This window comes from Anas acuta, chromosome 17 (assembly GCF_963932015.1).
Source record: "Anas acuta chromosome 17, bAnaAcu1.1, whole genome shotgun sequence".
Lineage (NCBI taxonomy): Eukaryota > Metazoa > Chordata > Aves > Anseriformes > Anatidae > Anas > Anas acuta.
The window spans coordinates 10,171,043-10,196,379 of NC_088995.1; the positions used below are offsets into that span (position 1 = coordinate 10,171,043).

The window sequence follows — 25,337 nt, forward strand, 5'->3', positions numbered from 1 at the left end:
GGATTTCAATTTATGGAAACAGCTGAAACCCCATCTATCTGAAGCACCATACATACAACTCCCCAAAAGAGCAGGTCAAAACCAGCACAGTTTTAGATCGTGTGATTTCTTAGAGGCCTGATTCCTCTCTTACCATTCAGCTAGCTACGCCATTTACTGATTTACCACCAGGAATGTTACTGTCAAATGACAAAATTCTGTCTGTACCTGGAGAACAAGTCCTACGAGGAGCGGCTGAGGGAGCTGGGCTTGTTCAGCCTGGAGAAGAGGAGGCTCAGGGACGACCTTATCGCTCTCTACAGATACCTTAAAGGAGGCTGTAGAGAGGTGGGGGTTGGCCTGTTCTCCCACGTGCCTGGTGACAGGACGAGGGGGAATGGGCTAAAGTTGCGCCAGGGGAGTTTTAGGTTAGATGTTAGGAAGAGCTTCTTTACTGAAAGGGTTGTGAGGCATTGGAACAGGCTGCCCAGGGAGGTGGTGGAGTCACCATCCCTGGAAGTCTTCAAAAGAATTTTAGATGTAGAGCTTAGGGATATGGTTTAGTGGGGACTGTTAGTGTTAGGTTAGAGGTTGGACTCGATGATCTTGAGGTCTCTTCCAACCTAGAAATTCTGTGATTCTGTGATTCTGTAATTTAGAAGTATTAAACCCATATTACCTTCCTTGATAAAGCCAGATTCCAGGCATGTTAAACTTAAGAGAAGCTTTCAACGTGTTTTAATAAAATGACAAGACTGCTTTCCTAACAATATCCAGGTGTCATTTAAATTTGAAAACTCTGTGGATAAAGGCATTCAGCCCAAGCAGGCAGCATCCCCCTTAGCTGCAAGCAGCCTTGGACACTCAAGGGCTTTGCCTAGACTAGAGAATGAGATGGGAGAACACCTATAGCTTTGGACTTTCACTCCAGATCGAGGCCATATTGACCCTCTTACCCTGTTAGCTACGAACAAGCAGCTCACGCAGACCACAGCCCAATGTGCCATGTCACTACCAGCCACTCTGCACATGCATTCGTGCAGAATTTGTTCTCAAAGAGCCCTCACGCACAAGGGAGAGAAAGGCTGCTCTGACCTTCTGTCACACACAGCGAATGAGAAAGAGCTCAGGAGTGAAATATCAATTAACAGTGTGCAGCTCAGCTACCTCCAACTTAGTTCATTAGTTATGCTTCCTGCCACAAATGCCAATGGTGTTTAACAGCTTGTCAGGAACCTTGTCTTGTCCACGGCTGATTAGGTTGAACAGAAACGGTAAAATCGACATAAGGAAGCATGTAACAGTACTTGCTTTTTCTTGCCTTTTTTTTTTTTTTTTTTTTTTTTAAACGAGGAACAAACCTTAAAGTCAATTTCAAGGTGAAATGATGAACAGCAACGTTATCCGAATAGGAAGCAGAAAAGGGAGGTAAGGACACTGCAAACAAGCTTCAGCAATACCAGCCTTCCTATCACAGATACCCTGTCCCTACAGATCTCTAATTGCTTTACATCATATCTTACCCATTAAGTAGAACCAATAAGTCTTGAAGTACTTGACCTGTCTATCATCTGAAAACACATTTATGACATTTGCAAGGAATGCTATGATGTTAGGATAAGCTGATCATCATTGAAGGTAAAAGTACAAATGCATTTAGAGTTAAGAGAAACATGAACAAATTATATCTACAATACTCCATTTAGACAAGAAATGAATAAGTGCATTTGAGAGGAAAAAATATCTGAAATACTGATAGTAAAGGGAAAGAACTTGCAAAAAAGTAACAGCTGCGCTGTAGAAGATGGAAAGCATGACCAGAGTTTGTGACAAGATCACACACCTAAGAAAAAGAAAATACAGCTTGGGGGTAAAGAGCTTCAGTCTAAAAAAGAAAAAAACACAAAACCAATCATACTAAGCCTGATGGAGTACACAAAGGGTTTCATGTGTAATAATATCATGTGTACTATTGTCTTTGTCAGCAAGATACTAAACCAGAATCCATGACATCTTTTGCCTGAATAACTACGTCCAAGTTTATGTCAGAGTGAATTCCAATTTTGATAATTTATTTTGCACACCAGGATATGGTATTATTCTTTACCTCCTGCCCTGAGTGGCTTGAAAACATTGCCATAGGTTGATGAAAAACTGCCATGCTATGCCCCAGGACATTTGCATTTCAACAGGGAACAAAGCAATTTCTACATTTATAAGTGCAGGAAGCATTCTGGCCTCCTTTGCAAACAGAAGTGTATCATGGACACAAGATATTGTTTCTGATGATTAAAGATGTGATTTTTAAGTTGCAGATCCAAAATAAGTTGTCTTTTTTAACATGTAAACTTAAAAGCAAAAGGACAAAATAACTACCACTAAAAATGAAAGAGTCCAGCTGAGATGCTGCTCACCAATAAAGATACCAGAGATGGGTTGTGATTAGTGTTTGAACAATGTTTATCAGTCAGAATGGAACAAAAAGAATTTTATGCAATTATCTCTTTTCTGGAAAAAGCTTTTTTTTTTTTTTTTTTTTAATTACATACATTAGGAGGCAGAGGTCAAGTTTGAGGTCAATTGCTATTCTGGTAACAGAACATCCCTAGCAGCTGTAGGATTGCCCTTTCTGTATTAGTAAGGAAAAATGTGATCGCAAATAATCTGTAAACGTACATTGTTCACATTTTCCATTTATCATGTTGTATTTCACTACCAAACACAGGTACCCCATCTGCTTCCTAGGACGTTCAGAGTCAGACTCTGGAAATGCTATTTTCTATTGCTAAACACACCTATTACAGACAGTCCTATTCAGCTGTTATTTGCAAAGCAAGGAATGTTTTTATAGCAACTTCCTTTACATCTACCTTTCTGACAAACAGCAGGGTCAGTGTTACCAACTCACTCTCAGTTCCAGCTCTCTCAGATAGCACAACATTCAATTGACATGGGGGAATGGGAAAACAGCAAAGTGATACATTTCAACACAGAATTGAAAGGTGTTTTTTTTTTTTTTTTTCCATAAAAGCAGGATTTGTTATAGAGCTCTAGAGCCACAAATTGAAACACAACAGATTGCAGTCACGAACTCTGGCTAAGAAACAAAGCCACAGGTGGCAGAGCTTGGCAGTGTGAAGCCACCACACTGCCTACAGTGCCGTCAACAAGAGAACTTAGAAAGGGGACACTGGTCTGTCTTTTAACAATTTATGTGAAGGAAACACTATGAGAAAATAACAACAGGTTCCTACACCAAGTATACACAACAATTTTAATGCCCAGGCCAGTCATCCTGCTTTGGGTTGCATTCTGCGCTCAACTAAGCAAGCTGGGGTAGGGCAGAATTTGAGTAGAATGAGAAAAAAATTAGGTATAGCTGCAAGTTTCAGTGGATGCTGTGAAGTGCAGCAGGAGGCAAAATGGCCAGAATTGCTTCCAGTTCAATCCCAAAGCTGGCGATAGCTTTACTTCTAATCTAATCTGAGAAGAGTATACCACATGATTGTACAACAGAGAGGTGTAGTTAACACCAATCTATAATGAGCATTTTACTAGAGATGCACAAATCTATTCATGCTCTACGAGCATCATCCTAAACGAATGTGTGAGAGGTACAGGAACGTGTGGCAGTGACCTGTGAGCAGTTAATGGACATACTACTCCAAGCAAAAAGAAACCCAACGTGTCAAGAAGCAAATGAAGATGGAAAATATGGATAAAAATGCAAACAAGTAACATCAAAATTTTTGCTCGTTACTGCATTTTGAGACTTAGGGGAGTATAGCTTATGTTTGCTTTTATGAAAAATAAAGCTAGGCATGTAACAGCAACACACTCTTTATATATACATTCAACTCCAACTCTACAAAGCATACCAAAATATTTTTAAATGAATGCACATTTCAATTATTTGTTCAAAATCATTTGGTTTTCCATACTGATACACAGAAATATTTTTTGTTCACTCATGTTGTCATTTTTCACTGTTCCAAATCCATTAGCAACAAGGCAGTTACATTCAAACAACATTCTGTTGGGAGCTTTCAATATGAAACACTATGTTTTTTGCATTCCTTGGATTAAAAACATTTTACTTTGTAGCATTAGCTTGAACAGTCATAAATCCCAAAGGGAACAGGGGGAAAAATATTTATAAACATGCTGTTCAACACCGGGGAGTAGGGAAGAAGGGATACATTTCATTCACATTTAGACATAAACGAAAAATATTTTTCTATTCAAATTAGAACGTATTAGTCTTGGTTAGTGGCAATTATCTGCTCATGAGGGATGCATACTGACTCATGACTCCAGTAATAACACTTTATTTTTTTCCCTATCTTGAAATCTTGCAAAGTTAAAAATGCTTGCATTTAAACGAGCTTTAGATCATCTTCTACTAAATTTCATCTGTAAATAAGTATTTTTAGAACTCTAAGATACTTCTGTACATTTTTACATTTACAATGCTGTTTTTCATTTAGGTTATGATACTATTAAAAATCAGTTAAAGACCAACAAAGGAATCTATTAAAAATAAACACACACAAAAACACAACATTCTAAGCAAGCACATAAAATCCTGTGTTTTTTTGCTTAATTACATTTAGGGAAACAGTATGTAAAAAGTGCTTTTCTGATGCTTTGACTGTTTTAGGTATCTTCAGAAGATTTATATGGACAATCAACTTCAGTCCTAATGTAAAGTCTTCTACAAATAAATTTCTTAGAGTCTGTATACACTAAATTATAAAAAAAACGTTTCCTATATACAGTTTTTTATAAAAAAAACTGTTTCTAGACAGCTGACCATGTAGTGTCAGCTGTCTAGAGCCAAAGATGATTTGGGACGTATCTTTCCCTTTCTTCTATTCAGTCTTTTCCTAATGTAATTCTGTTAAGTCTCACTGTAAGTCAGTGGTGTCACAACAATTTTTCAGGTAAGATTAGGAGAAAAAAATCCTACTCCACAACCTTATGCATGTTCATATAACCAAAATGTATTACATATTCTTGTATTCAGAGACAATGAACCAGTCTGCAACCGCAAAAACATTTGTTAAAATTCACATTTTTACATTGTATCATAGACTTTTTGTGCACCCTTCATTTTTTCTTCATTTTATAGAAGTTTAGCAGTCTACTTATCTACAAGGCACACAGAAATCACTGTAGAGATTAGTCAAGCTTTATGTTATATGGCATCTTTGTGGCTCATCTGGATAACAAAGAAAACAGAGTAATTCTTTTTCTACCCTTTTCCAAGCCACAAATACAGAGCAGCATTTCTCTGTTCATTTATTCTATATTCATGCTGTAACACTGGACATAATAGCATTTCATTATCTGAAAAAAAAAAAAAAAGTAGTATGAGACATGTAATGGAGAGAAAAGTTTACCTGCAGTGTCACAATGTCTTGCCGAGTGAAGGGCTCATCAGTCAAGAGATCTTTGTAGCTCTTTGGTTTTATGTTCAGCTGCTCAACTGCCTAATGGCCATGTGAAAGATACAGATATTAAGAACTGAATTATAATGTGTAAATATTACAAGTAAATATATGACACCACTCAAACCTTAAAGGACCATTGAGAAAGAAAACAATTGCATATTAATTCTCAAATGGCAGCTGCAATATTTTCATTGTATACTTTAACAGATGAAAAGCCATTTAATCCCTACAAAATTTAAACAGCTTTGCATTCTGACTTTATAATAATAATAATAAAAAAAGAACCTTGCAATCTCAATTTCCTAGGTACACACATGACTTTAACCAAAATCATCATAAAAGTACCATCATAAACTTGCAGTATTCTGGGTTAAGTATTTTACAGATGGTATAAGACAGACAGTTTTAACAAGGGGTCCACATCTCCCCCACTGTTACCATAAGTCAGACAGCAATTTGTGAAGCTGGTCCATCTCCTAGTACTTAATTTCCTTGGCTGTAAAACAAGAATGAAACCTACCTACCTTTCTAAAGCTTTTTGTGATCATCTATGAAATGCATCAAATATAAAATACTAATTGCAAAATGCAACAAACAACTTACCTCATAGGCAAACACATTCCCAGTTGTCTTGATGGCCACAATATGGGAGTTATTGGTGAATACAGTAAACAGCACGGGACAGTGGTATTTACCTGATGGAGAGGAAAAAAGCTTTAATTCAGCACGAAGCCCTTGCAACTAGTTTGAAATTGATAATTTCTGTTATTTCTGTGAAGGATATTGACATTCCTCTTTGATATAAAGTATAAATTCTTTGTGTTTTTAATAGTGTTTTAACTATGGTTTGATTTTTCAGTGCCTTTCATTTTTCAGTGAAAATGAACTTTTGAAATCTACTGCCCTAAATATCTCAACACAACTTTGTCCAACATGCTTAGTATCTATGAAGTATCACAATATAACTGTTATTGTTGCAATTAAAGCTCTATTGAGAGCGTTAGCCCTGTACCTTAGGGTGCCCAGTGCTCTACTTTCAGTGTTGTTCACAGGTATACATATTTAGGTTATATCCAACAAAAGTTCACAGCAGCTGCTGTACTTTTAAGAGAGGAGAGCATTTTGTATTCAAATGTGGCAAGCAGAATGCCATTAAATCTGAACACGTTATTCAATAAGGAACGCAGCTTCTGCTCTAATCAAGCTGTGAATTTCCCCAGGAGGGTCAGCATAAATATTAAGCATGTCAACAACAAGCACACTGATGGAAGCCAATGTATGAGGAAAAAGAAAAATGTCTGGATGAACTCAGCAGAAGCAATTAGAAGAAGGTTATTAATACTTGATCAGTTTGCTAGACTTGGGGGTTTGGGTGAGATTTTGAAATAGGTTGAGACTGTTTGGTTCTTTTTTTCCTAATTACCATCTGAAAATCAAAAACAGCAGGGAAACCAGAATAGAGATTGCTCACAGCACCTGCAAAGACAGGAAAGGCAAGGACCTACAGAGTATTTACCAAGCAACTCATTGGCCAGAGGAGGCACTCTGACCAACGTGGAGGTGCGAGTAAAGGATGAGGATGTTTTCTGTTGATATCACTACAGTTGAAAAGGAAAGACATTTTCACAAGGACCTGAAAATCAGGAGAAAGTTTAGAAAGGAATTTCTAGAAGTGGCATCGGGGTATGGCCTAAATGATGGATGCAGAAACACACTAACGAAATGTGGAGGCTCAATCCAGTTGCACAAAAAAGAGCAAATCAGCACGTTCTCAATTCTAGCAAAAGCAGGGTGGCTGAGGTTACACTTGCTGATCTGAATAAATGGTAGTCCATTAAGGAGGGATCCTTAATTGGAAGAAACTGCAAGATCTGATGACTTTTTTATTGTATGAGTATGAACAGAAAGGTTCTATGTATATAGCAACAGTTCTACATGTTAAGATTTAAAGAAAAACTGGCTGATAGAAATGCAATATTTTAGCCTCTCTTTTACTGCATTTTCCCTCGATTAGTTAGTGACACAGCACGTGCCTTTGTATGGAAAAGAATTCTAAGACTGCATAGCTGCTGTCACCCTGCCCAGCATTATGAACTGGACTTCTTCAAGGAAAGTACAATTATCACAGTATCTTTCAAAAACCTTGGCCACAGTGACTACTGATTGTTTTTTAACATCCTGCTCTTGAGATAGATGGAATAGAGAAAGCAGAAGAAATCCATCAACTAGAGTACAGACCTTGTAGTCCATAGACTGGTAAGATAAGGAGACAGACATTCCAGAATTTTATTCCCACCTAATCTTTGCCACTCTTATTTCAAAGAGATCATTACCTGCCTTGCAAAAGATAAATTCATCTCTACTCTTCTATATTATTACTAGCATCCTCTCTTTCATGGCAGGTTTTATATTGTTAACCCTGCAGAAATACAACTCGAGGCTGCTTTCTTGTGTGCCACTATTCATAAAATCCCATGTGTTCATTTACAAATGATTCATTTTATAAACAAAAAGTTGCTCAAATCCAAGTGAACAGCAAATAATATCATATTATTTGTAACTTGTAACATATTAAGTAACTTGTCTGTTTCTGATTTTTTTCCTTAAAGTAAATACTACCTTATATAGTAGTAGCTATATTAATAAAAAATAAATAAATAAAATGCTAAATAATTTACAGCTCCCCAGTACAGGGAAAAACAGAAATGGGGCTAAAAATGTTGATCACAGCAAGCAGTTAATCTACTCAAGAAAATAAAAGCCACGACAAAGAACACAAATTATGTAACTTCACTGTGGGCAAGAAAAAACAGGATTTATTAAAGCATTCATTAAGGAAAAAAAAAAAAAAAGAAAGAAAAACAGAAAATTAGCGTACTTACCTTCACTGTTTTTAGCAAAATTCAACTTTATAAGTGATTTGGCATCTAGTTTCTAAAGAAAATGAAGCATTAAAAAAATTAATGACAACAGAACCTAACCATGGAAATAACAAGGAACCGTAACATCAGCGCTAGCATTTTAATAGTATATAATTTATTAATAATATATTGCAAGTTGTCTGAATCATCAGAACCCTGGGAATTCAAGTTAGGGACAGCCCACAAGAATAAGGCTCACGGAGCCTGAGAACTGGGATACGATTTATTTAGGGTGTTGCAGTCTGACACAGCGCAGGGCTAAACAACCCGAATAAGCTCGGGAGGTCCCACGACTGTCCTAGCACAAACTGAAAGGGGAGTCTGCATGAAAAGCAAGGCAGCAAAGCCTGTCGCTACTGATGAGACAATTTGGGGAAGATCTCTGATGAGGGTCACAGAGCCAGCAAGTTATTTGGGTAATCAAGCTCACTACCTTTTCCGAGATAACTGTAATTTTACTTTTACATCAGGAAATTCGTTCACATGCCCGAAATGATACTGCTCCTTCAGTGACACGCCAAGGCAGGCCGACTCATGCTGGTCATTCGATAGGGTCAGGAGGCGATGCGGGCACAGGACTGGTGTGGCAGGGCACATCCTGACCCCACCGTGCCCCCAGCAGCCTGCCAGAGGCACCCGGCCCAGAGACAGCCCCGAGCTTCAAAGCTGAGTTGGGATCTCAGGAAAAAACCCCGCTGATGGTATCAGCTGGCAGAGAACAATTCACTGCCAAATTGATTGTTAAAAGCACACACTGCACAGGCCCTTTAGAAGAAACAATCAGTTCTTTTCTCAAAACACGCACCTGAGCAGCTCGGGGAGGTTTTTATAACCCAGACAGCTCTTTATAAACAGATATGAGCGGAGATCTGCCAGCCGTGGGGCTGTCGCTGTTAGCTCCATCGTTACAGCAAACAGTGATAACAGAATCACGGGAAACCAAGTCAGTGGGGTTTTTTTCCTGCCTAATCAAGATTCATACTCTTGGTTCAGAGAGTACATGTTATGACAGCTGGGCTCATTCGTTTACAGGAAGGCACTTCTCAAATTGTTTTTAGCCAACTGGCAGGCTAATTTGCTGCCAGAAAGGTAACCATCTCTCTAATTTATTAGCAAGAAGTGTAATGAGGGCTAGTAGGAATAAGATGGAGAAGGGAAGGGAGAGGCCAGGTTAGGGGATATTTAGTTAGGTACTGCTGCTTTCCTGAAGCAGACTCCCCACGAAACCATCACCACCAAAAAAGCATCACCTGCACACTGCTGGCTTACAAAGAAAGACAGCAAAGGCAACAGCGGGTCTGAAATGACTAAGGGAATGCAGAACTTTATTCATTTACTTATTTATCTTCTTACTAGAACAAAATTGTCAAAGAAGTAGTAGGGGAATAGTAGAGCTGCCAAAATGAACATATGATCCTGGACAGATCTGTTCAACCTAAACAACTTATTAACACAAGGCAGCATCCATCTGTGCACATGTTGTGCAACAGCCCAAAAATTATGTTCCAGAGAAAACTTCTTCAGAAATACCTCCGCAAACACCAATCATTTAAAGGAAGGCTTTTGAACGATCTTCCTGGCTCACTTGAGCTATCCCAAAAACATGAGCAGATCATCTTTAAACAAAAATGGAAACAGTTTCCTAAGAAACAGCTTAGCATGGTTGAAGACTCCGATTTAAACATTGACAGAAATTTAGCAGAAAAGACAGACTAAACTCCTGTACAGACTTTAAAGGCTGCAAAAGCTGCACTACACTGTCTCATCTGTCAAAGTTAGAGGTGCTGCCAAGTCCTTGGACTCTTACACTGTACCCAGGGAAATCGTACAGTATTTCAGGTCACCTCTCTCCATCATGGAGAACAAGGTTAGTTTTCAGCATCACTTACTCATGCTGTATCAACTCCCCGTGTTGGCATTTGTTCCTCACCAAGACAAGCTCTTACACAGTCTTCCATGTCAACAGTAAATAAAAAAATAGCAATTTTCATATAAGAGTTGAAACACATGCACTGCCTGGACTCTTTTTTTCCAGGATAAGAGCTTGTTATGATGAAGTGCTGCATGGACATCAAAGGCTGATGGCCTTGGACCAGACTCCTACCAAACCCGTGGAAAGTGGCCTTGGCATGTCAACTCTTGAGCAGCACCGTGCTTCAGCTCAGCTGGCAACAGCTACCCCCTGAGCCCTCCCCTGTATCACAAGGGAACTTCCTCCTACTGATAAAGGACGTTGTTTGTGCAATCTATTTATGGAGAGGCATGGAAACGGGCTGAGCCTTGTCTATGAGAAAATGTGTGAAAAATCTAATCAGGGCAACAGCTCAGAAATATTTTGAGAAGTTGATGAACGCATCTAATGCAAGGAAAGACAGGAAAGAGATTTGTCAAAGGAGATCTCTGGAGCACCAGAACAGCAAAACCAGGCTCTGATTTGCTACAAGAGATTGCCATGGCCTACCGAGGCAGCAGCATTGGGCAACTCTGCACAAAGTACACTCGGAGGGGGAGCCCAGCCCGCAGGACAGGACTTCCAGCAGGTCTGATTCTGAAAGGTGCACACATCACAGAGGAAACTGTGAAAGAACATGAGACACACATCTCTATCTTATCTCCCCTGCCCCACCCCGAGTTTTTCATTTCATTTGAAAATAAGGTTATCTCGCATGTGGGTGAATCTTCTTTTATTTATTCTCCATCAAAAAAAAGCCCAAGCTTCCTAAACACTGCCAGGGTTTGTTGCCATGGAAATGACCATTACACCGTAAACAGGCACCAGCCCTCACGAGAAGAGACAGCAGGAGTGAATGAGCCCTTAAATGAGTTAAAGTACTTGCTTTCCTGAATTCCATATTAGCAATAAAACGTGAGGGAGCTCGAATATTGAATACACTGCTGCTCAGAACTGTTTCTGACCCGAGTTTCCTCCCCATTCATCCAGTTTCAGTCAATTTCCAGTGAAGAAAGGAAGGAAAAAAGCAATGGTTATTAAAAAAAAACACTTGATCTAATTAAAATTCTAAATTCATAATAAAAAAGAAAGGCCACAAGCATGCGCCACTTCCCCTAAGCAGAAACAAGAGCTGTATATTCGCTTCTAAAAATATTTTATGCAGGAATGCTGGAAAGCAGACGCATTTAACGGCATGTAATGCCAGCTGCTCCACAGCAAGGAAGAGCTACAAAACAAACCCAAAACCCATGCGAGCTTTTTCCTCGGCTGACTCCTCTCTCGCAGGCACGCTTCCACAAAGGCAGCCAAGGCTACTTTTGGCCATGACCTACTTTCTGGCAGCGGCGAGAAGCCCCACCGCCCCGCTCTCATCTGTCAGCTGACACCGCTCGGTCCTGCGGGATACCAAAGGGCAGCCTCCTCTCCTGATACCCAGTGCAGAGGTTATTACGAAGCGTAGGTTAGTGGGGCACTGTGGCAGTTAGCAGATGAAGCACGCCGATTGTTTCGAATTAAATCATTCTTTGTCATCGCTGTGTCTCTCATGAAGATATGACCTACAATCCTCGTGCATCAATTAGTTACACTCTCTGAGTCCCTTTGGTCTGTGGCAGCATGTTCTTTTTTGTTAATGAGGCTCTGACCCCGTTGGATACACACCAGCCTGAAAAAACAATCAAAATGGGCTCATTTGATTCTCTAGCTGCACATGGTTAGAGTTGGTGACGTGCAGCAGGAGTTGTATTTAGTAAATACAGACCTCACCACTCTGTCAACTTTAACAGAGTTCCTAATTACTTCAGAACTGGACACTCTTCCTAATGGCCTCTGGCAGGAACACACAGTAATCCAGTGAAGCTATCCCAGGGAAAAATTAGTGTGTCACACCTGAACTCGTTGACAACACGAGGACAAAATCATCCGGCGCTGGCATGGCTACCTGGGTGGTTCTCATCCCACCAAAACAAGCAATGTGGAGTTAACTCAAATAGAAAAAAAAGCCAAACCAAATGCTAATAATGAAACACAATGCTGCCTACCAAGTACCGAATTTAACTTCACACAAGCAGATTAATTTTGTATTAAATTCTTTGATTCCTTTAGAGGTGACACTTCTTACTCTCTGCATGCAACTTCCCATTTCAAGAAGCCCTCATATAATTTTTCCTGCTATAAAACCATCAAGAAATATGGTATTATTAATTGAATGTTTGAATATTATTTGAATAACTCCACGTATACTTTTATTTATTTCAGATCTTGTAAATGGATTTAATGATGACAAAAAGTCACTGGAAATTCTCAGCAAGTCTACACTTCATGGGATGGGAAACAGCAGTACTGGTTTAATTAGGTAAACTACATTCATGTAGTTCAATATTTCATGGAAAAATTGGGGTCTGTGGCCAAAAAGACAGAATAGTCTTCTGGTTCAAGCTATGGTTTCTATGTTCAGTTCAACAGCATAAGTATATTTGTCACATGCACAACACCTACCAAGTACTAAGAAAATACCCTCAATTCACATTCTTGTGTGAAACTGCTGCTTTAACCGTGGCTTTCACCCTGCTACTGAACCGGTATGGAAATGGACACAAAAGATCCTTCGTTACCCACTTCCAGACCACTGAATTTCCATATTTAAATTTTAATTAAACTGACACCATATGGTCACCAAACCCTTGTCCATAGAACCATACAGATACGCTTAATAACACACATGGCTCGCAGATACCAGCAATAATGTTGCCGTATCAAAGAGCGCATTAGCAGAAATTACCATGAGATAAAGATGTGCTGTTTCTTGTGTAAGATTAAATCTGCAGTCTTAATGTGCCCGGAAGTCTATCAGTCCAGAGATAAGCAGCCAAATACAACATGGCTTATGGACAATAAAACTATGCAGAAGGATCGAAAATCTAGTCTCCAATTTTAGTGAAAAATAGGCAAGCAGTGATCTGTGGGAACCTCATGCTGCATCTCATTTAAGGCTGAAGTGTTTCACAGTTGCTAGTTTTTCGAGTGTCACAATCACAAAAACCCATCCAATGTGCACACTTCCACCAAAACAAGGAAAAGGATAAAAAGAGACCATCTGTTCAGTCCGTAAAACCTAGATGTAAATACATTTTTGCTGTAAGGGAAATAATACATTAGAAATAATGCTAGACACATTTATCTGTCTGTGTCCAGAGCTGGCTTACTGGATAAAACACTGCCTACCGCCACCACAATCCCCATTAGCAAGGTGTGAAGGAAGCACAGCAGCTTGGCTGGTGACTCATGACACTGGAGGGTTTTAAACTGCTCCTTTTGATAAAGCACTTGAACAGTAAGTCTGGGCAAATCTTATCTTCTGTGCCCTCACTGTTTCCCAAAGATGTAGGCAACTGAAAAATAAATTCACCTTTCCGGACAGATAAAGGCCAACTGGTAGTGGTGCAGCATGCACTCCTGTAAAACACTGTTCCTCTTCCAAGCTTGTATCTCTCAGATATCCACATGTTCAGCAGCAAGGAAGGAGAGGGGGAAAGTTTCAGAAAACCCAAAAAAGAAAAAGGAGTCATCTTTCTGGTTTTCTGCCTGAGCAGGACCTTCATCTCCTTGACCCTCCTGTGTTTTATGACCATTTCCAGTTATGACACACGACTTTCTGATTGTTCCTCTGGCAGGAATCATGTCCTAATATGTTTCTATCCAGGGGCCTTGAAAATTTATGGTCACTAGTCAAATATTAACTCATTTAGACTGTTGACTAAAAGCTAATAATTTCTGAAGTAAATGAGGTAAGAAGACATGGTTCAGTTGATGCATATGGAAGAGTTCATCTCATTTGGAGTGCATTCGAGGCATTTCGGCAGTTTGCTACCCCCTCAGACAAAAATGCACCTGGAGAGAGCTGTTCAATGAATCAGGAGAGGAGTCTGTAACCATCCATTTCTGAAAACCGCTATAGGCCACAGAAATACAGGCAACAGCATCCAACTGGAAACAAAAACAAGAAAAGGGTAAACCACTGCTAATCCTGTCTACCTCTTATGCGTAAATAAGTACCTGCTTCTGAAATGACCCAAGCTATAAAGAGAAAATTGCAACAAATGATCATATTCTGACAGCACCCTTCCTGTCTTAACACCTACTGAGAAAATGTTTTCTGTCTTAAACTATCATCTGAAATATATCAAAGTATTATCAAAGTATTTCAGAAAAAAGATTAGAAAATATTCCCAACTCTGTACCAGGCATTCACCCAGCACTTCCTGTGTATGAGTAAGATCACCTAGGTTCAAAGATGAGAAATTAAACAGATGCAGAGAATGACTGTGACCATTTAGGGTACAGAGAACTTAAAGTCTGTCCTGGTTTCAGCTACGATAGAGTTAATTTTCCTCCTAGTAGCTGGTATGGTGCTGTGTTTTGGATTTAGGGTGAGAATAATGCTGATAACACGCTGATGTTTCAGTTGTTGCAGAGCAGTGCTTACATGGAGCCAAGCTCTGTTCAGCTTCCCCTGCTGCCCTGCCAGCAAAGAAGCTGCGGGTGCACAAGAAGCTGGGAGGGGACAGAACCAGGACAGCTGACCCCAAGTGGACAAACGGACATCCCAAACCATGTGGCATCATGCAGGACAATAAAACCAAGGGGCTGGCCAGGGGGCTGCTGATGATGATGATCAGGGACCACTGGGCATCGGTTGGCAGGTGATGAGCAGCTGCATGGTGCATCACTCACTTTGTATATTCTATTATTGTTATTATTTCCCCTTCCTTTTCTGTCCTACTGAACTGTCTTTATCACAGCCCACAAGTTTTACCTTTCCCCCCCACCACCCCCCCGACTGCCTTCCCCAAGGCACTGGGGTAGTTAGGAGGGGAGCAATCGAGCGGCTGTGTGGTGCTGAGCTGCCTGCCGGGTTAAACCACAGCAAGGCAAGAAGAACATCTGACAGGAAAATACAAGTCTCAGCAAGAAAATGTCAAGAAAGCATTAAATTCCACTGCACCAGATACACAGCTGTAAACACTAAGAGGGAGAAGCACAATTCTGGCATCAATACAAACGAGAACAGGCTGGTCAAACCCCAAATTTACAGAAGATATCTATCAGATGAAAAACCGTCAGAAGAACCTCTCAGCAGTCACAGCAGGAAAAAGCAAACACTAGTTCAAGACAGAGCATGCAGTTTGCAAAGCAGATTGCAAGAGAGCTGAAGACCTAAGAGAGTCTTCCAATTTTACGTTGCTGATCACTTCACCCTTCTTTCTGCAACACATGAAAGCCAACTAAGCTGGATTTGTCTGAATCATTTTTCAACAACAAAGCTCCCCTTGGTTTTATTTCTGTAAGCTTTGTTCTCTGCTCTGTAATAAGCTATTACTCACTCAGAACAAAACTGTATTCCCACCACACACTGAAACTTTTCTTACAAATAAACAAGAAAAAAAAAAACCAACCTCCTTCCTGCATTTGAAATGTACAGGAAAAATATTTTAAGTAAAGAAAAAAGAAGGGGAGCAATTGACATTTACACCTATGCATTATCTGAAGACCTGAGCTGCATCAGACAAGAGAAATGTACTTTGCCTTTCAAAGCTGAATATGTGCTGAGATCTTCTGACATGTATGTGACGAGTGTTCCTAGAGAATTAAAATTGTCATTTATATAGCAGTTATGCTGCAGCCAAATGAGACCTGAAGTTACTGATCCACCTGAATGCTTGCTCATTTTCAAAGTCCCAAGGAGAATATGTAAGAGACTACTAGGTCCTCAGGTGCTGTGCTCAGGTCTGGAGGGAATAAGCATAAAAAAGAAGGATATGTTATTCTCCTAAATTTTTCTAAGTAATGGAAAATACCTTCATTGGCCAAATTATTTTAGTCTTCATTAGACACCAGCACTCTAGATATGGAAAACTGACGTAGAGATAGCCTGCCTATGGAGGGTTACCAGCATTTTCCTCTCAATATTTTCTATCTAGAAAGGAATGAGAACGCTCAGAAAAAGCATATTCTCTTTGGAAACAGTGAGAGAGAAGAAGATTTTTCAAGAGAAGAAAATTAAGAGCCCCAAGAGAAATCTGACTCCTGCTGCTATATGCCGTCTTCAAAATGCCATCAAAATCCTAAGATAGCATCGCCATTACTTTGCAGCAAGGTCCAGACAAGCACCCTGAAAGTGCGTCACATTGAACATTACCTACAGCTATTACATTTTCCTGACAAAGTATTTCAACAACAGCTACTGCTACGCCGGCATGAAAGAGGTCACCTTCAAACCACAGACCCTTGTGTGGTGACATCCATTATCTGCCACTTATTATCTGGAAACACACCTGGATAGCACAATTAAAACAGCAATCTACAGTAAATTACCACACATGCCATATGACTGGAGTTAAAAGCCATTATCACTGTTGATTTGGCCAATACAGGTCACATGAAACTTGAACTTGTCTCTCCCCTGCTCGGGCCAGAAACCTGTTGCACTCAACTCCTCCAGCAGTCCCACAGTGTTGTTTGTGATCTTGATCTTAACACCTCTGACTCAGCAGCCTGTGAAGCTCATGCAACCCACTTACAAGAATCCACTCCTGAAACTCACAGGCTCTGTACTGATTAGCTGATAGAGGTGCAGAGCAATTTGTAGCAAATTAGAAAACCTTGGCTGGAATTTAACCTGTGCTTTAACACCTGTTCCTACAACGCAGGATGACTTATTTCGTACGTTTCTTACATGGTGGTGCAGTTTTCGTTGTATTGTAAGGCAAGGAAAAACACCCAAGGCCTCTTTCCCATGTTCATTTCTCAGGTGGAGAAACAATTACTAGTGCAGTCTATTTTCTGTATCTGTGTTTTCGAAATATGTAAATGGTAAAAACACTAACTTTACGGAAGTTTCACCTTTGCTCTACTTTCTGCATCCTTTTCAGGCAGGATTTCCCTTCTTTAGACAGCCAAAGATGTTTTTAGAGCATAAAAAAGTGCTGTATGGTTGTTTGTTCATTTTTAAACTAGAATTAATACCTTTAGTGGTAAAAAATGAATCCTCTCCTTTAATCTGGTCAGCAAGCATCTCTTACCTCAAGACCCGCAAACAATTTCCATGAGATTGACTGAAATTCTGTTAATTACATTGAAAAGAAAACATCCTTTCACAATAAAATTAAGTAACCATAGCCACCAACATCTGAGAGAAGTAGCAGCTTCTAAACATATTAAGGAATGTATTTGAGAATGACTTTCCCAGAAATTTAAAATAACAGATTTGGTTGCAATTTTTTTCTTTTGAAGGTAAAGAGTTATTGTTCTTGAAAGTTCCCGTAAATATTCAGGCAAGCATCACGTAACTGACCTTGCTTCAAACAAATGATTAAAAAAACCTTTAAAAATGACACTGCCTATGTTCATACATGAGCAGTGCTCGATGTGATGTTCCCTACAACCTCTGTCATTGCCGCAGGGCATTGCGAGGCACAAGCCGTGCGTCTCTGGGTGCTTTCAAAGAGACGATCAGGAAGGCTTAGTGCATGAGGCAGGCACCTGTACTGCCTCAATTATTTGATCTTATTAGTCATAATCTCACCCCACATCATTTTTGTTTGGTAAATACAGGATTATGAGTATGGAAGAACAAGAGCAAATACTTATTTTGTGCACAGATCAAGACTTTGAGTTGAGTTCTGTCTTTTCTTAATTTTTAAAACTTTCTCATTTACCCAGTAAGCAGCTAAAATCTGACACTTAAGAAAAAGCTCTTTCTGGCCTCTAGATCCAAATCCTAACTTTGCATGAGACAGGGCACAACACAAATTGTTCTCTGCCTCACTGGGACCAGAAGCATGAATGCTAACCTCACACATCCACCATGCAGTGTCTTCAGTTTGCTTTTTTTTTGTTTGCTTGTTTGTTTTAATCTGTAGGCATATGTTAAATGCAAGCTACATTAACTGACTGAATCCTGTTGCCCCTTCAAGACAGATACAAATGTGACAACTACACAGGCACACGTGGCCCTTAACATGAGGACTGCTTCTCTGGGTTATGTAGGATCAGCAGACATACGGATTTTGGTTTGCTCTGAACCATGCAGAAAGACTTCACATAGATGAGCCCTCTAATATGAGTTTTAAAACAGATGCACTTAAAACAGTCACAAAACTGACTTTGGACCAAAGCCTTAGAAGCAAACTGTGGAGATGAACAGACTTTCAACTGTCCAGAAGAACAAAATTCCTGCAGAAAAGGGGGACAAGGAACAAAGACCTCACCTATTTCTGAGACAGGGGAAAAGAGATACTTTCCCAAGGTTACAGAGCCAGTCTCAAACAGAGCTGAAGTACAACCACAGTAATCTAGTCTGCCCACGTACAGTTAGAATGTCAGTGAACCAGACTGAAAAAAATAGGTATTTACATCAGAAACATTACAACACGAAGAAGAAAAATAACTCAGCCCACATAAACCTACCCAACAAAGAACTATTTCCCTTGAAATTCCTGTCAAAAGGCATACTGCTACCTTCATGCGGATCTGTCATCTGCTCATATTTGAGATTCCAACAAACCAGATAGGATCTGACCAACCCCATTTCTTGGAAATAGGTACTCCCGAGCCCAGCTGGCTGGCTTGTGTGGGCATGCTGGTCAGTGCTGTCAGAACGCCGCTACATGAAACAACCTGGCAAGCTTGCAGCTATCTGCAAGGCCAAGAAGCCAAAGTGCTGTTGTCAGTAAAAAGGAATGAGCCTGCTATGACTTTCCTGGTTACTCTTTATTTTATGCAATTTTAGTGTAAACATAAGCTAGGGCAGTGTCCTGACAAAGCTGACAGAAAAAGTAAGCGAGCCAACGCCATCTCACAGGCTGTAGTTCAGCTGCAAGAGATGCATCATTTCTTCCAAAATTATTGGTATAACAAAAATTTTTACTGCAATGCATTATTAAAAAAAATATATAAAATTGTATTATATATTATTAAAAGAAGAAAAGTTACTGTTTGGAATAGCTCATTGCAAAATCTACACAAAGGTCAACGGCGATTTGTTTCTCTTAAATGGATACTGGTGACAACACTTGCACCTCAGAAGGATGTTCAGAAGAGAAAATAAACCATGATGAAGTATAGGGAAGGAAAGCAAATTAAACATAGCAAAGAGTGACTGCAATCTTGGCATTGCAAAATTTCTTTAAAAAGGAAGGCTGGTCCAAAAGTTTAGGATTTGGAAGACTGAGAGAAGTCACTGCCTACTTGTAGATCAGTTCACAAACACCCAATTAAGAAAATACTCGCACAGTCCCACCTCGTGAGAGCACTGTGAAGATAAAAGTGTTAATGACTGCAAAGCTCTCCTATGCCCCAGTGAGGGCCCACTTCAGAATTAAGACAGCTAGTGAGAATTGGCAATTATCACGTGTGTGCCATTAACAACGCCTTTTCTGGGTAGCCTGGTGACTTGTCTAAAATGTTTAGCCTGTAGCAAACCAGAACAACAGAAGGGCAAGACACAAGGGATTTCATTATCATTTTTAACTTGAGGACAAAAAAGGGAAAAATTCTCCAGGGCCTCACCACCACCACCAAATCATCAATCTGTGCAAAGGAATGTCATAAAGCACCTTCTAAAACACAGCACTTCAGCTAGTCTGGCTCAATTCCTCTTCAAACAAACCTAGAGTCTTAAGTTTCCTTAAGTCACCAACACATTACAGAAGGTATTTTCTGGCTTCACCAATGAGCAAGCTGTACAAGTAACAGAACATGCACACACAGTTAAATACATTAAATAGAGGGCAGCAAGCACTAAGCCAGGGGGCAGTACACCCTAGAGATGGACAAGATCCACAGACTCCCTCTGCTACCTACCCTACCTCATCCCAGCACCCCCATTCCCTTCCTGCCCTATGCCATCCTCCCCTTTAGAAAGAGAGACGTGGTTGTCTGGGGAGTAAAGACTAAATGACATTGACATCCCTTCTCTCAACCCCACTCTTCCCTTTATAGCTCCACAAGGCTATAATCAGCCAGACTGCATGCTCTTATGGACTGCAAGCACCTCCTTTTTCTTCCAAGTGGTGTGGAATGCCTTTGTCTCTGGACAGAGCTGTACAGCACAACTCCACCACTGAAGAAAAGGGAAGAAGAAAGGGGGCTCCCCAAAACAGAGCAACACAGGAAAAAGGAACACACGTAGAGAAGAGCTGCAGGTGCACTGCAGATCAGCCATGGAAGTGTAAGTCCAGGTAAGTTCACAGATGTCAAAGTTAGACTTCATTTGAGCATTTATGGTTCACCAAGAATACTCTGCACATCCTCACTTTCTCTGTATTGCACAGGACCAATAGACACGCTACACTTCTTGCATGCATTTACCAGAAGTAATTTTAAACCACATCATGGTTCACAGAATGAAATGAGAACAGGTGTCATGGAGCTGATCCGAGTTTAAAAAAAAAATAATATGGCAATACCCCAAACCTCCTAACCAATGCACTGAGCAGCAAGGTAGTAGGAGGCTGGCAAAACTGAAATAGCTGTAATTCCATTCCCTCTAAACATCACATATTGGCCTCTTCATGTGTAAAGAAAGACCTTCAATCATCTCTCCATCATGCAAGCACACCTGCAGTTTGCTATAACTGATGATATTCAGTCTCAGACAGTCTGTTCACGTTTGGATTTTGGAATGCAGCATCTGTATTTAGCTCCTCCTCATATCTGTCTGCTGCGAAAATCTTTAATCAAACACAAGATGTTTCAAAGGTAACCTCATACCACAAAACAATCTGTAAACCAACCAGAAATTCTGTGCAATGGCTGCCACCTAATGCTCAGAAGAGTAACTGCACTTACTGAAGAAAAAAGTTTCAGTAAATCAAGCAACAATTTGTTTAAAATATACGTTCTCAGAAAAAAATAAAAAATAGTCTTTTATCCCACCAAAAAAAAAAAAAGAAAATATTTCCAGTATTTCATATGCATCTGGTGCTCTAGAGCTTCACGCTATTACAGAAAGTATTCCTTCATAATTAGTGCTTAAGTGGAAAAAGGTGAGAAAACAGTAAGGCCCTGGTTACAGTGTGAAATCCCAGTCTTACAGTTAACTATCATGACAGAGCCAGGACAGAAACTTTCTGAAATAAATCGTCAAGATAATTCAAAAGATTTTGCACATTAAGCTATCATTCATCAGCACTAATATTAATCTCTTTAAACCGCATGGAACCAAATATCCACTTGGTTAGGAAACACCACTGCAAGTTTTAGTACAGATGGAGAAGTGAGCTAGTCAGCATCTTGCCCTGTGGACTGGAATTCACCTTATACAAGGCAGCAGTACTGACCCTTCCTCATCACCAGCCAGCTAGGCTTTCTGGGCATCGCTAGCAGTAACAAAAGAGTTAGGAGTTCCAACTAGAAAGACTTAAATTATGCCATAAACATAAGATAAGCAAAAAAAAAAAAGGGGGGGGGGGAAGTGGTGGTGGGGAGTTTGTATAAATGAATTGCCCATTTCCTCCACAATGTTATTTACAATCTTCTTTTACTGTGGAAAAGAAGAAAATATAATGTTCTTCTCTTTCTTCTGCAAACAGAGTGTGATTATTTTCCACTACAGAGATCATTAGCAGGATGACAATAAGAGGACACCAGATCTCAAATCCAGAAACGCCCCCAACTTTTTTACCTTTTTTTTCCTAAAAAGAAATCCCTTGTAAGTCCGTGCTTTAATTTTACAAACGTGATGTCAGAAATACCATACTTTATAATAGTACTACCATTCAACTTGTTTTACTTTCACTAAAGCATTTTTAACTCCCACACATTAAATACAAAACCGAACACAATGAAAGCCAACACAGCATATGAATACAACCCTCATTACTTACTTCTCCCGTGATAGGGTTGGTTCCATATTTCTTTATCCAAGGAACAATGCTCCTGAAAAGAGAAGGAAGAAAGTAATTAGATTCAAGCAACAATAGCAACCTCTATTATTTTTTAAAAGCCGAGATTATTTCTACCAACTTGCTAAGATCAAATGATGAGTACACAGCTGTAACCAAGCAGTTCAGCAACACAAAAATAAAGCTAAGTACAGACAGTAACTTACAGTATGTCAAAGACTGTCCCATCTGGTGTGCAAACTGGATATTCAAATGGCTGCAGCGACAAACTAGAAAAAAAGTACACGTTTTTAGCAAAATCAGCTGGAAATCATGATGACAGAAGCAAATAACATTTAGCTGAATCACTTGCATATTAAAGGAAGGCCTATACCAGCGAAAATACTGAGTGGCTGCCAATACTCACTACATGATACTCTACATATATTAGGTTAAAAACAAGATCTCTGAAAGGAACTGATGCAGTTCAGCACCCACTGCCATACAGCCACAGGTGTAGATGCTGTGATACTCCCGAAGCTGCTTCTGTTGCCCCAGCAGGTTCTACCCGCACACAAGATGGTCCAAGCAGACACGCTGTCTTTGTACTAAACAGGCTAGGGAGTAATTGGCAATCACATTTGGTATCCCTTGTTAGGGATGTTTCCATAATTCCTTCAGCTTTTAGCCAAGCAGCAGTAGTAAGTGGGGATGGAACCTTCTAGAACTATTTGATTTGCTAGACAATATCTAACCCACCCCTACTAACTCCCATATTTCATTCTAGGACTTCAAGAATGAAACTAAACACAAAAAAAAGGATAAATATCCCTTCAGTCTATCTAAGCCTCTGAGATACAAATAACTGTCCAACCACATTCTAAGCAGGAAAAAATCGATTCAAGTCCCAGTTACACAGATTTCTAAGGTTGGAACAAGCATGGTAACTGTTCTGAATTATTTTATCACTTTTAGCCATCAAATCCAATCTCAGCAGACACTAAGGATGGGAAATACTGATGTTGTTTCGGTTCTTATTGAAATTTTCTTGCTGCATTGCTATCACAGCAGACACAAGTCAATGAAAGTACCTTGGAAGAACACAGCTTCAGCACTAGCTCAGATGAAGAGACGGGTCATTTAATAATGATAATGTAATTTTATTGCTTTACCTGCAGTGATCGAATGATATACGTCTGAAATTAGTTCGTGGATGGTCTGTTTATGAGAAACAAAGCACAGGATTAATACAAAGTATTCCAGGTAACAAAGAAACATTTGAAGTTACATTGCGCAATCTGTGTGGTAGCAATTTACCAATGACAAGAATAAACACAGTAAGCTCTGCAAACACATAACTAAAATCAGATTCCTACTGTAGAGCACAAATACGCTCCTCAACGGAAATAACAATCAGAATAAAATGAGCAGAGCTCCAACAGACTGACAGCACTGAATTTAAATTAGATGATTAATTTGTAAGCACCTTCATGCTCTGCCCTACCAGTAGATGCAGAACTTGCTGAGGGCAAGGAGAGTTCATGTGGACGTCACACCTCCAATTTCAGCATTTTTCATGCTCATCAGTGTCACCAATTTTTGGACCCCCAGTTACAAGGCTCAGCAGTTCCAAAGCCAACCCAGGGAGCGCTCAGCCATCCCTGCAGCCTGTAGGAGCTGTGCTCGAGGAGCTCCTTTCACCGGCCACCCTGAGCGACGTGACCCCGTGCCAGAGCCCTCGCACCGCTGCTCAAGCAAAGCAAGGGACGGAGTATTTAGAGAAGGAACTCTGCGGAGCTCCAGCAGAGAGGAGACTGTAAATTTGAGTGCGAGCGTGGAGACAAGGCCAAAGGAGAAGGAGAGCAGCCCGGGGGGGTCTGAGGAGGGCAGCCCCAGCCCCAGCCCCAGCCCCAGCCCCGGCGGGGAGCGAGGCGCAGCAGCAGGCCCGGGGCAGGGCCGCGGGGAGGGGGCACTCACCTGCCTTCTTGCCGCCGTAGAACTGCGTGTACTCGGCGCAGGTGATGTACCTGCGGGCAGAGCGGGGTCACCACACGGCACACAGCCACACGACCACCCCCCCGCGCCCCCCAGCCCGGCCGCCCCCCTCCCCGCCGCCCCGCTCACATCTTGTCCTTCTGGTGCTGTCGCTTCCCCATGGCTGCGGCTCGGCCCCGACCGCCGCCGGCACCTGCACGGCTGAGGCTGCGGAGCTTTTCCGGGGCGGGTGCGGCTCCGAAGGGCCCCGCCGGGAAACGCGGGCGGCGAGCGGCGTTCCGGGGCCGGCCCTCAGGAGGCGGCGGAGCGGGAGAGCCTCGGGGGGCGGCTGAGGGGAGCCGCGGGCCCTGCCGGGGCCCCTCAGCTCAGGGGCGCGGCGCCACCCGCTCGGCAACGCCGGGCCTCGGGCACGGCTGAAGGCGTGAGGGGCTGAGGGAGGGCAGCTCCCGCTCGTCAGGCGGCCTGGTGGCCGCTTCCACAGAAAAAGTAGAAAGTAAAAAAAAAAATGGTGCGTTCAGCTGGTCCAGATCAGACTCGAGTGTCGTCCCGCCCCTCCCCCGAAGTGATTCCAGTTCAAAGTGTCCAAATGAACTGGGAGAGCCGATTTGTTCCTGCAGCTGCACAGGCCTCCTTTCCAAAAAGGCACAGCTCCGAAGCGTGTAGTTGAAAATGGATAAAACGTAGCTTAAGGCTATGCTACCACCACTATGTTTTTCTGTCATGGTACTATTGAACTGCTGGGAGCAGAGGTCAAGGAAACTGGGGCAGCTCTCCCTAGCTGGACGGTTGTGTTGCCCCAAGGAGCACATCTCTCCCTCCTCGGGTCCAGCCAGCCATGTAGCTGCAGACACCCACCAGAACACAGCCCTCAGCAGCCAAAATCCACAGCAGTGCAGCTATTCCTCGCCACTGCTGCCTGGCATTCCTCACAAGGGTGAAGGAGATGGACTGTTTCTGCTAGAAGTTGCTGTACATGGCATGCACTACACCCCTGTAACAGAGGGGTAATTTTTAAATACAAATACTGATTTCAATAACAATTTTCTTACTCAGAAACACCCCAACTAAGGCAGTAAACTGGGACACACCTAAGTAGTTGGGCCCTGGCAATAACTGAAGCCATACACTTGCTTCCTTCCCAGCACCAAGCACA

General features: G+C 41.1%; 1 protein-coding gene across 3 annotated transcripts in view; it reads right to left on the bottom strand.

Annotated features, from left to right (window-relative positions):
* The window catches only part of PPIL2 (peptidylprolyl isomerase like 2), a 72,476-nt gene extending 47,845 nt beyond the window's left edge, over positions 1–24,631 (bottom strand). Inside the window, exons 1-8 of one of the 3 annotated variants that reach the window (XM_068654271.1) lie at positions 24,314–24,631; positions 24,167–24,216; positions 23,362–23,407; positions 22,417–22,479; positions 22,193–22,244; positions 8,315–8,366; positions 6,036–6,127; positions 5,382–5,471 (exon numbers count right to left, since the gene is read on the bottom strand). In XM_068654271.1, the coding sequence (XP_068510372.1) occupies positions 5,382–5,471; positions 6,036–6,127; positions 8,315–8,366; positions 22,193–22,244; positions 22,417–22,479; positions 23,362–23,407; positions 24,167–24,216; positions 24,314–24,345 (477 nt within the window). In that variant the 5' untranslated portion in view covers positions 24,346–24,631. Of the gene's footprint in view, positions 1–5,381; positions 5,472–6,035; positions 6,128–8,314; positions 8,367–10,814; positions 10,930–11,545; positions 11,647–18,824; positions 18,846–22,192; positions 22,245–22,416; positions 22,480–23,361; positions 23,408–24,166; positions 24,217–24,313 lie in introns of those variants that run through there. The other 2 variants (XM_068654272.1, XM_068654274.1) reach the window with 2 other exon arrangements.
* Positions 24,632–25,337: the final 706 nt, after the last annotated feature.